Below are 15,188 nucleotides of genomic sequence, written 5' to 3' on the forward strand. Positions count from 1 at the left end.
AGAGCTTGTGCAATGGACAGTGTGACACTGGGCGATGTGGGCTGGTTATGAATAATCATGAGTTCCACTTGCAGTACTCTGCCTTCTCCAGTCGCACACACATTTGCACATCTGTCCTGAAAGGCAAGAGGGATGAGCAATAAAGAGGCAGTGTGCACCTCAGAGAGAGAGAGTTAACAGCTTTAGCTTTGGGAGGATTTGAACCTCCTGGTTCATGGAGACAGTCTGTCAGTGCTCTGTTGACATAGATTTTAACATGGTCAGCAGAGCTCAGAGGTGGATGTGCAACATGATGCCTGAGTTTAATATTCTGTGTCATCCTTGTTATTTTTTCTACCACCCAGGACTTTAAAATCAGTATGTCAGTATGATGCCCCCATCTTATTTTCATTTCACTCTGCTAACACAGCCCTTATTATGATCATATAAAATTCACTGTGCCATTATGGGAGCTGGAAACTGGTTAAAGATGGAGTATTTTCCAATAATTAAGTGAAAAATCAACTTAATAATAGGGAAAAAGCAGTACTCAAAAGGGCATTTTTAAGATGTGTGTTTTTGAAGGCAGCATGTCAGTATATGTCTCTGTTAGAGGACAGATCTATGACAGATCAGCAAGAATTTGATCTACTAAATATTGCATGGCTAAAGTAACACAAGAAATAAACATGTTCTCTCAGCAGCTACCCAGTACTGAGGAAATTGCTGAAATCCTCATTTACTGGAATGAATCAGACAGCCTACGAGAAAGAAAGCTATCTGATTGTAGCTGTCATTTTTATACTTGCATTTCTATCAAAAAACCCCACAAACATTACACCACCACTGTTACAATGTCACTGCATCCTTAATTATGGTGTAATATATTGAGCATCAATGTGTATAATGAATTGGTACTCTCTACTTAATCTATGCCTACTCTGTACATGCTGATACTTTGTCTTCAATTATGTAAATATAGCAAATTAATTAATTATTACTCATGTTACACAGTATATTACGTTATAATCTGTGGCATACTGTAACACTGATTGTGTAATGTATAGTGTTACCATTTAGGGCCTGTATTTGCCATGATTATAAAGGAACATTCCTTCCAAAAACCAAAAATGTAATATGTAAAAACTTCAAGGTCTAATACAATGGTGATATGGAGTTAATGTTACACAAGTACTTTGTGATCACTTAGAGAGCATATGGAGAAATGTCAAATCACATAAATTATTGAGTTTTGGGTTGAATGCTCCTTTAACAGATGGCTGTATAATATATATGAACTGTGTCAGCATCTGTTATTTGTATTGTAATATGTAATATAAAATCTAAAGACTGTTAACCACATATGGTATGATCAAAGTTGTTATCAATGAGCCCATCTTATAGCTCTTGTGAATATGATATCCAATTAGATTTTGCACTGTTTGAGTTACTGATTTCCACACACCTCATGTTTCACCACACCTCATTTATCATGACTGGATAAATATATACATGATGCTCTGGCAGGTGCACTGTCATGTTGATTTGTTTGCACTAAGTAATTTGTGACCTCCAGTTTATTCCCAAAAGTTTGTTGATATATAAAGTTTCACCTTGATAAAATCCTACTTTGTCATAAAATATAGACATAGTTAATGGTTTCCCAGGCACATGACTCCCAAAGTTTTCTTCTCTCCTTTACCTTGTTGACTGTCCTTGAATCACAACCATATTCGATACTTTCTGTCTCTTCATGCCTGCACTAATGGGCAAAACGTTTGATGTAACTGCTGCTGAGGGACCCTGTCGATTTTTGAAACAGTGGAAAAGACCGGGTGACTTTTGAGGGCTGACTGCCATGTGTGTGCATCACAGAGGGAGAGTGTTGACCAGCAGCACAGCACAGTGCTCCCAGCTTCACTAGTAGCTGATGAATATGCTCAGAGGTGGCACGCAACAACACCATGCTGAACTGCCATTGCCGCACTCAGCCCATATAAATCTGAAATTTCAGATAAACAAGCCTTGCCTGCCATAAATGATTCTGCACAGAGATCCTAATCAATGCCTCAAAGGCCTTGTTCTATCTAATCAGGTCTGAGGCTATCATCTGTAGGCAGTGAGGGTGGGGAATCATAATTTGCTCTCTCCGCACAAAAGCCTCTTATTTAGATTTGAGTAATTTTGGGGCCATGTTTCTGCATTCAATGATAAGCATTGGAAAAACAAGCCAAATTAAATATTTTAGGCATCGTTTGCTATGATAGAATATTTACTGTATGAAGAGTGAAACCCAACAGTTATAATTAAACAGTCTGAAACTATGGGATATTTGAAACTACAGGATTAGACATTAGTATACTTTGGCAATAAGTTTTATACTATACGACTGGAGTTCTTGGAAATTTTACAGTGTTTGACTTTCTTCTAGACTGTCTCCAGTAAACCAGCACTGAGCCAAACAAAATCCAGCACAGAGCTTCTGTTTCAGGAAAGACAACAAACAACCATTTTACTGTGTCGGAAATGTCTGTAGTAGTACTTCTGTTTCCTTGCTTATGTGAAAGTCACTTTTTAATTGCAGTGCTGAAACACTCGCATTGACATTCATCTGAAAGCACAGATTCTTTGTATTACTGGAGATGTTGCACTGAATCCTTTGAAGTCATGGATGTTTTGTGAGTTTTTTCACTTTGACTTTTCTCATAGTTTGCTTGGCATGAATTGCTTACTCTGGCACAAATCGGAGGATAAGGTTCTGACACTGTGTCAGGTTGACTCAGGGTTGCTATTTTGACTGCTAGTAAAAAGTCTCCAAAAAGGGCATTAGAATACATGAGGTTATGGAAAATATGAAATGCCTTAAAATATATAATGGTTTTCTTTTCTTTCTTTTCTGCTAATAACAATTTAAAAATAATTTATTTGTCTACTTATTTCTTTGGCTACAAAGTAGCATACATAGAAAAAAAAACAGTCATGATAGTTTGAAACTTGGTACATTTTTATCTGTTACAATTCAGAGTGAAAATAAATGGTTTTACATTGTAAGGGTATAATTACTGTAATTGCGATATAACAATGCACACAGCATTCCTGAACCACTCCGTTTCTATGAAGAAGCAGACACTCCAACTGGTTAGTACATCGCTTCCATCAGCCGAGAAAGAGAGACCCCCAGGCTGCCATCAGTGGGAACACACCCAGAGGGATTCTCTTACTCCCAGGCAGTGGATGTTAATTTTCTGAATTTTGAAAATATCATGAATATTTTTTGCTGAATTATACTATAGCAATCTCAACAATGCAGGTTGAGCAATTTAATTGCATGTTCACACTTCAAAGTAATTTGGATAGGAGGGATAGGGCTACAGAGCTGGTGTCCATCTCTCCTGTTAAGAGTGGTCCCAGAATCTTAATGTCATAAAAAAAGGTACACAGATTCTGGTTACTGAAATCACATTTGACTTATCATATAATCCAAAAGTCTATGGGTTATGTGGAGAGAGACAAAACAAACACATCTCTGTTAAAGGACAGAGCTATTTATTGCGATTGTACAAAATATTTGTTCATTACATTTTTATTTATATGCTGATCTCTACATTAATACTAGCATATTGCCGTTTGATGGTGAGGATCCAGTGAATGCGATTGCGAATGTGTGGTTCATAACTTCATGAATGTATTGGACTTGTCTGAAAAAGTCCTTGGTGAAGCCCATCTCTCGCTTTAACGCCACTGCTGGGAGGTTGGAAAGGTAGAATGAAGTAAGCAAGGTGAAAAAGAAAAAGAAAAAAAGTATACAGCTTGGGTTATGACTGTTATCCAAGAGGTAGCAGAGGATTTGTGTCACTGTCATCTTCCTGGTCACTTTGACTTATTTAACACTGGCATATTGCAGCACGGACATAAAAATGGGAAACGATACTGAAACTAGCTTCTGTTGATGCAATTTTGCACACCACACAGAAAGTGTGCTGACAACTCATATTTAGCAACACATGTATTAGATGGCAAAAGTTTCCAACTGAAATAGACCGAGGGCATGATGACTCACCGCTTGACTTTCCTCCATAGTTTGTCACAATCTCTGTAAATGTTCCCTTCACTCATTTACCTGTGGAGACAAGGTCTCATAACTGAAGTTCATCCATTATCCTAAATGTCCTCTGCTGTACGGGAGTGCACACAGAGGTCTGCAGATATTTGCAAGAATCCTGCTGCTTGTATGTCCCATATGGTGCCATGGAGAATTTTCTCATTTAATTAACACCTCTGACACAGTGCAGTGGTCTCCATTCGACAAGGACAGGTCAAACCCTTTGAAAAATGTTCTCTCTTTAGGAGGGGAACAAATACACTGTATGAAAGTTGGTGAGAGCTGCACAATGTTGGTGACCAGGAGGAGACTGGGAAGGAACTGTCAAGGAAGCGAACCTGGAACTTTTGTTGGCTTGCAAACCTGTGCATTTTCCTTTTGATGTTAAGTGGGCAGTGTTGGCAAGGATATGAGACAGCATCTCCTGTCCTCTATTCAACCTCTGTGACCTTATCATCATAGACAGCGCGCTCTTAGCAAATGTGCAGAAGATAATTCAAGGGCTTCATCTAGACATAAGTGTGGATACTGATAGGTTGCCTAGCGAAGAGGCAGTCTGGAGCTCATCTTTTAAATATCGAGCTACAGTGCAGGATGAACACACACTGTGACACACCTGATGACAAAACACGCATACAAGGGCTTACAATTAAGGAGCCCAGTGGAGCAGCACATTAGTAAATTGAGGTTTCTGGGCAAAACAATGAAGTTTTCGATAGAGCATGAGATCTCTGGAGGGACTGGATTGTTCCTCCAGGCCTTTAACTTGACAGCCTCGTATACAACACTGGTGCCATTTCTAATACCTTTATGCCAGGCAATTTTCTAGGTTACTGTGTAAAATCAACTAAAAGCAGCAAATGGATGCACTGTGGAGAATAATGTAAAACCCAAGAAAGACCCAAAAGGGCAAAGAAAGCCTAAAACATCTTCCTTTTCATTTTTCTTTGTTCTTGTACATGGTAGCTTTTTTTGGCATAAGTACACTGTTAAATTGTTTTGGATTTCTTGTTATTTGTTTGTATAGAGGAAAAACTCCTGTTTCTATCAAAATTGTTATGGAGTTGTAAGAATGAAATATAAGTTCAGGAATACCACTACAAAGCAGTAGAAGGTAGAATTTTGCCTCATATTACACATTATTCTTTCCTGTAATTTGTCACAGAAACCGGCAATGTTTCCTCTTATCTTTTGACAGGGAGCGTGTGTATCTCTCAGTCAGTTAAAATTCCTCGTGAGCCCAGACCAGGAGAGTTTGACAAGATCATTTTCCGGCTGGGAGAAAACCCGAATGCTAGGGTGGTCATTATTTTTGCTAATGAAGATGATATAAGGTGGGTCTTCATAGCACTGTCTTTTACTGTCCTCATGTTCTGTATCCTTTTCTTGTTGAAGGAATTTAATCATTCCTTAACACTAAAAAATCACTCCACATATCATTTTTACTTCTTTTTTTAAATTGATGCTAGCCATTATTTAATTTTTTAATTATGCACCTGGGAATAAAACACCCAAGATTTGAGTGCTGACCTTGAAACCCAAATCAGACCCATTACAACCCAACTCTTGTATCAAAATTCAACTAAAGGCCTTCACCACTTAAATGCATTATAATGATGCCCTGCCATAAAGATTCAATTATTTATTTTATTTGTTAGGCAGTTATGCTCAAACTTTAACTGCTGAATGCAGATATTGTAGGATGAAATCTGAAGGATATGATACTATACAGGCTTTACTGCTGATTGTTAGCCTCATTAGCTGAGTGAGATGTTTTTAGCATTCAGATGGGTTTAACTAAATCTGGCATAGGCAACTATTTGCCTAACCAAGAATAGGCATATGGATCATTGTTGAACCTTGGCCAATACAGAGCAGTCAATAACACTTTGATTTTTAATTATTCCACAGTCTCAGGAAAGCACATGAGTACATAGACAGTATTTTGATGAAGAATATAAAGTGCAGTTGATGTGACCCTTTCCAAGGGAACTGGTAAACCAAATCTTATGGTATCTGTTTATTCTGCTCCCTTTAAAGGAGGCTACTGCAAGCAGCAAAGAATGCCAATCTGACCGGTCACTTCTTATGGGTAGGATCAGACAGCTGGGGCTCTAAGATATCTCCCGTGCTCCATCAAGAGGAGATGGCAGAGGGAGCAGTCACCATCCTTCCTAGACGCCAATCTATTAAAGGTAAGGGAAATGTTAGCCCTCTATTTTCTGTTTTCAATCAAGGATGCCCAATGATGGAGAAACCAAATGCCATTCAAAACACAACATATTTATTGTTATCATAGTATATGATATTACATTTGCATAATGATTTTTGTTTAAGTTTTATGAATGGATTTCCTAAATTATAGTATTTGCATGTCCTTTTATGTTTAACAATGCTTTTTTTTTTCAGTCACATTGTTTTGGCTTGTGTCATTTAAAGCCCAGAGGTTGTGCCACTTAATTTTGATGGAGTGCATTAAAATGACATTTACTTCATTAATCTGCTGTCAGGGTTTGATCGTTATTTTACTAGCCGAACACTGGAAAATAACAGGAGGAACATCTGGTTTGCTGAGTTCTGGGAGAACAATTTCAACTGCAAGCTTAATCGCCATGCCTTGAAGAAAGGATCTGGCATAAAGAAATGCACAAGTAAGAAATCCCTCCTATTTGCTCACTGGCAAATTCCCATATCCAAAGATTTGTAAAAGCAGTAGTGAGGGAGGAAGGGAGAGAGGGAAGAAAGAGAAAGAAAGAGTGAGAAAGTGAAACAGAGAGTGAGAATGATGGAGTGAGAGAGAGAGAGAGAGAGAAAGGGGAGGGAGGCTGAAGGGAAAACACAGAATGAGAATGCACAAATGTTGCTGCCAAATCCATTGAGAAAGACTTGGCCTACTCTGCTGATTGCCTAAGAAACTGTGCCTTTGTTTACACCATAGCATGGTAAGTTATAAAAGCTGTTTCATGTCTGAACTTTTTGGTCATCATCTTCACTCTTTCTCTCGCTACACTGGCTGCATAAAACCAACCAAATCCACCGTACAGAAGACAGGCGACAGGCTTCAATTGATTCAGCTTTTCTCTGGGCAGTGTGATTCTAGTGGCTGTGCACCCTCCAGCAGCCAAGTTCATCCCTGCATAGTAACCTCTGGCTGTCCAGCAAAGCTGTCATATGGCATCACATCACATGGTGTTCTTTGATCTGATGAGAGGAAGGCGGGTCTTTCTGAAGACAGACAGGTCGGACAACGGTGTCCATACAGCACTCTCCTTTGCTGTACTGCAGCAGCCAACAGAGCAGGGAGCCTATCAATTTCTGGCATTGCAATCCATTCAGAGATACTGCAGGTGATTCTCAGAAGCTGATTTTATACCTGACTGCTTCCGAGAATTCACATTTTGTAGTAATTTAACATTTTGCACGTATTCATGAGTAAGCATTTTGTTAGATTGTTTCTTAGCAGAAAGCCAGGGGATCGAAAAGATTCATCATGCTACCATGATCGAATAATTCACTTAATTTTATATGGCAAGTGTTAGGCTCAGTAGGAAGTCATTACTGTTGCCTCGCTGGAAATTCTTGAATAACTAACATTGATTAAATGCAGTGTCTCTGTAGCTCTTTTAATTAAAGCCAATACAATAGGCTGCTGTGTATAAAGAGAAAATGCAATTTATACTTTAGATCCATGCAGGGAATTGTATTTATTTATTATACATTATATGTTTTTACAGTGGCCAGAGTACTACAAGGGATAAACCCTGCCAAGCAGTAATGGACCAAAATACAATTAAATTCACACAAATTTCATATGCTATTTATTTGCTTTTTTCCCAGCCTTAACATATAGAGTAAATTGTAAATGTGAGAACTTTAGTTCATGTAGCACAGATCATTCTGGAGGATCAACCCTAAATGAGAAAGGTGACCATGTGAAAACAAAGATGGAAGTTAGTTGCAAATGACAATGATGTCCGCCCTTTTAATGAAGACCATTAATGTTTAGCTTTGCTGTGGATTACCTGTAGCACAAAGTAAACTGAAAGTATTAATATTAGGAAGTGTTAAGTATTTCACATAACAGATATTATCAGTAGAGTAGCAACGCTCACTCTCACTGACATGTAATGCAAGTGCATCCGGGTAACATCTCGCAGCATTGTCTCTTGGGGGAGATAATATTTATCATTGAGTACTGATGCAGAACAGGAGTCCATTGCATGTGCTTGGTAAACCCTTTTTACTCACCATGGCGTCTGAAGCTAGTGCAGCAAAGATTCCCTCCTTATCAGCATGTTTACAGCTCTGAAAAAAATGCAGACATATTATTGCAAACAAAACCATTCCCATATTTTCCATTAAGGTCCAGCTGGCACAGGCAGGTTTTCGCTGTCAATAGCAAGCCAGGTTCAGGGATTTAAGAGCAAATGTGGTGTGTTTACCCATTGTTACAAGCCATGGTTGGGTACTGTTCTAAAAGCGAAGAACAAGAATGCTCTGATCTCTGGCAAATCCTCTTTTTACTGTGGCATCGCAAAGGTGTGTGCTAATTTGGAAATGCACCAGTGTGTACATCTTCAAAGCTGGAGTAATGAGCTTCGTGGCTGCAGCTTGTTCAACTGCTTCAGTAGCTAAGACAGAAAACAGGCCAGACAAAGCCTCTGAGGCACAGCGTTCCCACTGACAAACCCACCCATGCGTGAGTCAACATGCACTCACAGATCTGCCCAAATTCCCACTGACATCGCTGATGATGACTAATGTGATGTAAGATCTTCAAAAATGCTTCCATGAATGGATGAATCAAAGCACAAGCTGTGACATCTGTGAAGCCCTTTTTTTTGGCTTGTTTGAAGAACATTCTCAGTTTTTAACAGAAGGAAAAAATTCTGCCTTCTCACCACCATATTTTGAGAATACCAACAGAAAACCAACAGTTCCAGCATGAGAAGAAAACTGCTCACCTGAAATAAGAGCCACTTTTTTTTTCAAGATTCAAGATCTGTTTTTTTCTACTGGTTAAAATGTTAAAGTAGAAGCTTTCTGAAGCCTGAGATGAGGGGGCCCATAATTGTGCATGTGTTGTCTATGCATTTGTAGAGTGTCAGGGAGGCTGCAGTGCTCCTGTGTTATTTCTATGCTTCCTTCACAGTCAGTGGTGTTAGATAACAGACAGCAACATCAATGCTGCGATTTTCCAGCCCTCACAAAGCCCTGTGGTTACTGGCGGATTAAAGGGCTGGATATCTCTACTTTCAGTTCTCTCTGTCTCACTCTTTCTCTTTCTTTCTCTCTCTGCCTTTGCCTCTCTTTCCCCATCTCTCTAAAGTTATGTCAACATGCAATACCATATTATGTCAACGTGCAATACCAGTCTGAGATTGGCCTGTGATATTTTAGTGGATATATTGATGAAATGTTGTTCACTTCCACAGTGAATCTAATTTAAAGCCATGGTTTGCCCAAATCATTAGATGGGCTAAATCATGGTAGGACCACTGCAGATTACATTTTTTTTTTTTTTTTTTTTTGGTGAGCAATATTTTTTTCCTTTTTTCCCTTTGAGCAGATTGATTACATGGGATTTTGATCTTTTAACTCAGGCGTTACTTGTCCATGCTCTGATGGCCAGTGATGATCTTTTATTAAAGTCAATAGTCAGTGGTTCATTAACAGCAATTTGGTAGTGTGGACTCCTTTGCTGTCATATGTATAGCCAAACGAAAACTGCGGTTTGAAACACAAATCTGTAATACAGAATCACAAAGGGCAGAGTCTGGAAAAACCATGAGATAAATAGTCATCTCCGAATTGTACTTTTACACAACAAATCATGCCAAGTTGTTTACAGATATGCAGGAGGCGTTTGTCATATTTCAACTGCTTCTTTTGCAGTGGCTGTCACTGGTGATAACTGTTGGCATCTGCACTGCCAAATCCAAAATTTCTTGTGATGATTAAACAACTTAGAACACTTACAGAAGTCTAAAGTCTCCACTGTAGACTTGTGCATTTATGTGGGGAGTGCAGCGAGAGGACAGTTGGTGTCTTAAGCATTTGGCAAGAGCACTTTGATCAAAGGCCATCACACATCTTTTATCTATGGGAGATATGTGGCAGTTGCAGTACTGATTCTTTAATGTGAAAGAACAGTGGGGTGTGGCTGATTCCTTGCATCTGTGTTCTCTAGCAAGAGTATCAGAGAAGGTGGTATGAAGAGCCAGTTTCAGAAACATTCTCCACCTGATTAATGTAAAATATTTTTATTGACTTAGATGAAGCAAGTGAAGTTCTTAAAAGCTCTTGTCATATAAGCAATATCCTCCCTTGGGATTTCATTGTCATGGTTCACAATGGACAGTTCAGTGTAATCTTCAGGTCTTTAGGTCTCATCTAAAATAATTTCTGTTTGAGTCTAAGACAAATGCCTCCAAACTATCATACCTGAATCACTTCCAAAAGAACAAATACACTTGATCGCTGAAAGGATTTTGTGACTTGGTGTTCAAAACTGAAGAACATGCTCTGTAATATAATGCTTATTGATTATGTCAGCTTTGGTTTTCATTGTTTAGCCAAAACCTAATGGAATCCTACTATTTTGATGTTCTATAAACAGGGCAAGCCTTCAAAATCTGCATAATGAAACCATACAAAGACACTGCAGTATGACACATGGAGCGCATCAGAGCCATTGCTTGCTGAGGAAGCTGTTCCTTCAGAGGACGGTAGCTCAGGTTTTTGCAACCCATGTTTTGCTGCAGGATGTGCGTGTGTAGGCAGGGAGTCAGTGGCATCATGCTCTGACACAGCCTCCACCCCTGACTCTGCCAAGGCTTGGAAAACCCCTCTGTAATGCCTCTCAATCCAAGTGGGTTTCTTTAAAAGCGACGAGGGCCAGCCGAATGTGCGTGGGCATGCACTGACTTGAGGATGAGGGATGCATGTGTGTGTGTAGGACAGAGAGAGTGTGGATGTGCGTGGCTGTGACAAAGCTGGGTACACAGTGATGAGAAAAATGTGTGTGTGTCTGTGTGTGTGCGTGTGTGTTCAGGAAAGCCAGCAGAGGATGAAGAGAAAGGCCGTGTGTGTAGAACCAAATGGGAGTGTGTATGCCAGTTCTTCTCGCTCTGCAAGATCGATATCATATAGCCCTTTTTTGTGTGTGTTTTTTTTTCTTTTCCAGGCAGTCCCTTAGCCACTGTAACACAGTAAAATGGTGGCACTTTTTGTCTTTTTGTAGTGGTGCTGATGGCAAACAATTACACAGGCATATGCAGCTGCTTTAATTCCTCTGTTTAAAGATGCACGGGCTTGGCCTTGGTTTTCTGTCTCAAGCTGAGCTAGAGTGCTGCTGATTACAAGCCCTGAAGTAAAAGGCACATTTTCTAACAGCTGTAGTATTTTTTCAGGCACTCTCAACTTTTCGGTTTAGATAAGCAACAACCCTTTACAAATTTCCATGTTAATGTTTTAAGATAATCTAGTCAGCTTTCTGTAGTGAGCAGAACAACAGAACTGAGCAATACCAAACTTACAACAGAACAGAGTGAGTTAAGTGTTGGTAATAAAACAAGACAGCATTGTCACGCCTAGTTCCTAGCTTTGTGCTGAAGTCTGCACTGTGCAACTGAGACCTGCCACCCTGACATCTGACATCCCATCTCCCTGTTTAATTCAGAAGGGTCATAATTGAAACTGCTCCTTTGCAATTAAGATCTTATTAAAAAAACACGCAGAGCAGCTCCAGCTCTAATGAATATACAGCTGTCTGGCATGATTATATGGGCACGGAAAGATAATTAATCTTGCTTGCTCTCTTACTGTCTATTATTCAACCCTCGTGCGTTACCAGACCTCTTCCATTTATCAGGCCCTGCTAGAAGAACACGATACAGGCTAAGATAAGCCGGATGAAGACACATTAAGTCATTCCATCAAATGCCATGGCTGCCTAGTCTTTATGCTAAATTAAGGTGTGTTTAAATTGCTCCATGTGCGCTTCAAATGAAGGGTGGCAATTATAAGCCTTTCATGTTATCCAAACATGACAATACTGTTGTACTCCGCAGCCCGCTGTGAATATGATTGCATTTAGCCATGTTAGTATGACTTTTGCTATTATCATCTTGAGTACACAAGAATGTAGTCTGAGCAAACAACTGATGTATTTATGTGCTATTTATTTAATAACTGGTGGTCACCTCAAAAAGAAGTAATTAATCAGAGAAGTAATTAATCAGAGAATTCTCTTTCTTTGAACGGTGAGCTAATTCATTATTTTAATTACTCCACCTCTTTGACTATGTCTCTTTCTAGGATTAGGAGGCATTTGAAAAGCACAAAACTGAAAATGGATGGGCTAGAGGTTTTTTTTTAACAGACACTACATTTTTGTTGTTTTTTTGTTGTTGTTGTTTGTTTTCCAGACCAAGAGAGGATTGGGAAGGACTCTGCGTATGAGCAGGAGGGTAAAGTGATGTTTGTGATCGACGCTGTCTATGCCATGGCCCATGCCCTCCATAACATGCACAGAGACCTGTGTCCAGGCAAGGTGGGCCTCTGTAGCCGAATGGAGCCAATCGACGGAGCCCTCCTCCTCAAGTACATTCGTGATGTCAAGATAACAGGTGCAGTAGATCTTAGGCGCCCCAGATTAAGCATCTGCATGCTTCTTTTTCTAAATATAAATACAGAAATAAATAAATAAACCATTTGACAAATACACACTGCAGGAGATGACCTAAAACCCTTGTTTTTAAACTCCCACTCTGACTGTAAATTGTCAACAGTTGGCTGAGAGAAGAAATAAAGGGTATTATGAAGATTAGCTGTAGCAATGGATTCGAATAGTGTGAAGCTACAAAATCCCTGAAGAACAACAAACTGCTTCCCCAGAAAGTGTTTGATATATGCACAGCATACCAAAATTGTTACTATGTTGCTGGAAATCCATTTCCATTCTACTCAAGGCAATTGCAACATATCTTATCAATGGCAGTGAGAAAGAAACAGCCCTTAAACAGTATTGGCTCAAAAGATAATAGCGTGACCTATCAAACAGGAAGTGCTGTAGGGATGGCGAAATACACATACTTTATTTAGGTAGCCCTTATTTGTTGCACTCTGTCAGTGACAGGATTATATGAATGGTCTTTGTTTTGACTTCGTACAATGCCACTGTGCCTTTCATGAATAACTGTGACAATACTTCATCTTCCATATCCAGTGACCACAGGTTACTTGTAATCTCTTAATCTTGCATCAGCAGACATCAACATGGTCAATACTGTCATTCCACTTCCACTAGTCTGAGTGCTCTGCAGATGTGCCCTGGTGTTTCTGGGGGGGAAAAAAGATGAAAAGATGATTTAGGATTTTTTGACTACCACTAACTTTAGGGAGGTCAAATTGGCAACATGGAATTTTTGTGCTTATTTATTTAAAAGTAAAAACAGAATGTTAGGCAGTCAATCTAGAGAGAGAGAGAGAGAGAGAGAGAGAGAGAGAGAGCACAACAACAATAGTAATACAAAAATTCAAAAGATTTACCATCAAAGAAACAGAGCTCAGAGTTCATATGCAATACATTACCTTGCTTACTCTGCTAGCTGTAAAGATAGTGGATCTAAAAGCAATTTTCAGTCACTCCCCTTCATCTCCTCTTAGTTCTCCACACTGCTCCCGAGGACCTCCAGCTCTGGGTTATGTGTGATGTGTCCCCTGTTCTTTAGCATCATGTAATCTACACTTACTGTAGCACCTTCCAGTTATTTTCACACCTCTATATAATATATATTCTAATAATAACAATGACACTCAGACTATAACCAGTCTTTATCTGTTGGGTCTGAGTGCTTGGTCTGAGGCCTTGAAATGCTTCTCAAGCTACACTGAAGCCATTGGTGCAGAGATTACTAGTACCAGCACGTTGATTCACTTATTGCTACATATCAGCGCTGCTACAAGATGACATGCTGTGATGAAGTTGTGTGCTCATCAGACACACAAAAGGCTCTGAGATTTTAAATTCTCCTGCTGCTTGTGTATGTGGTTGTAGCCTTTCACACACACACACACACACACACACACACACACACACACACACACACACACACACACACACACACACACAGGCTCATCCTCCTTTGACTCGTCTTTGAGTAAGGATAGAGACTTCAGTGGACTGAGATACAATGAAGCAGCCCATCAGTTTTCTATCTGTACAGCCATCACTCCAGGCAAATTGCACTTTTCTTTAATACATAATGAGCTTCTGCAGTATATCCTCTGGCTGCCCACCACACTACATAGACAACCAAATGCATAAGCAATCTTTTTTATTTTTTTACTGTACATTCCTCAATGTTGTGATGAGGAAAAAGAAAGAATTTTCAGTGATAAATATTTTAGGGATGGATCATATTTCATATACATGCAGTGTAGCTACCATTCAAACATGTTTTTATTCTCAGAGGGTCTAGACATCACACACGACCCCCCCCCCCACACACACACACACGCACACACGCACCATATATTACCACTGAGACTCAAAAAATAAATGATACTATTTTTTAAAAACCACAGATGTTTTTCAAATTTAGCAAACAACTGGTACTTCATGTTAATTCTAACCAAACCTTTTTTTAAATTCCCTTGTCAACACATACTTACCAAACAGAATCAGGGACACATACAGGCAAAGGTTTATGAACCCTTCTGAATTAGTTGGATTCTTGCATGAATAGCTCCAAAAATGTTGTCTGATCTTCTCCTAAGTCATAATAATTTATGTGCATGATGGTGCAACAAGGCCCAACCAAAAGGGACTTTAGAGGAAAAAAGTTGTTAAAGCTAATAAAAGACTATGAGGGGATATTGAATGACTTGAGCCTCCATCTGTCTACAAATGGTTTGTAGATTATAAATGGAATGAATGTAGCACTACTGCTACTCTGCCCAAGAGTAGGTGTCTTGCCAAGATGAGTGCATGTGCAAGCCATGGAAACTCAAACAAGTGAGAAAGATCCCTTGCGTGACAGCTCATGATATGCTGTTTTTCAATGCACTTGATAAACATGAGTCTACCATAAGAAAAAACAGT

At 39.4% G+C, this 15,188-nt stretch overlaps 1 protein-coding gene and 1 long non-coding RNA gene across 7 annotated transcripts in view; one reads left to right on the forward strand and one right to left on the reverse strand.

The window, feature by feature from the left end:
• The window catches only part of grm4 (glutamate receptor, metabotropic 4), a 95,190-nt gene that overhangs the window by 69,260 nt on the left and 10,742 nt on the right, over positions 1 to 15,188 (forward strand). For 3 of the 4 annotated variants that reach the window (XM_027023131.3, XM_027023130.3, XM_027023132.3), the window contains 4 exons: positions 5,280 to 5,415; positions 6,122 to 6,276; positions 6,592 to 6,732; positions 12,511 to 12,711. In XM_027023131.3, coding sequence (XP_026878932.1) covers positions 5,280 to 5,415; positions 6,122 to 6,276; positions 6,592 to 6,732; positions 12,511 to 12,711 — 633 coding nt within the window. The remainder of the gene's footprint in view (positions 1 to 5,279; positions 5,416 to 6,121; positions 6,277 to 6,591; positions 6,733 to 12,510; positions 12,712 to 15,188) is intronic. The other variant, XM_081717426.1, reaches the window with a different exon arrangement.
• The window catches only part of LOC118241068 (uncharacterized), a 35,987-nt gene continuing 24,371 nt past the window's right edge, over positions 3,573 to 15,188 (reverse strand). Inside the window, exons 6-7 of one of the 3 annotated variants that reach the window (XR_014124517.1) lie at positions 8,330 to 8,386; positions 3,573 to 3,723 (exon numbers count right to left, since the gene is read on the reverse strand). This is a non-coding gene — a long non-coding RNA (uncharacterized LOC118241068). Of the gene's footprint in view, positions 3,724 to 8,329; positions 8,387 to 12,041; positions 12,762 to 13,177; positions 13,424 to 15,188 lie in introns of those variants that run through there. The other 2 variants (XR_014124514.1, XR_014124518.1) reach the window with 2 other exon arrangements.

The sequence above is a fragment of the Electrophorus electricus genome, chromosome 7, assembly GCF_041902795.1.
Source record: "Electrophorus electricus isolate QZ-2024a chromosome 7, ASM4190279v1, whole genome shotgun sequence".
NCBI classification, from domain to species: domain Eukaryota; kingdom Metazoa; phylum Chordata; class Actinopteri; order Gymnotiformes; family Gymnotidae; genus Electrophorus; species Electrophorus electricus.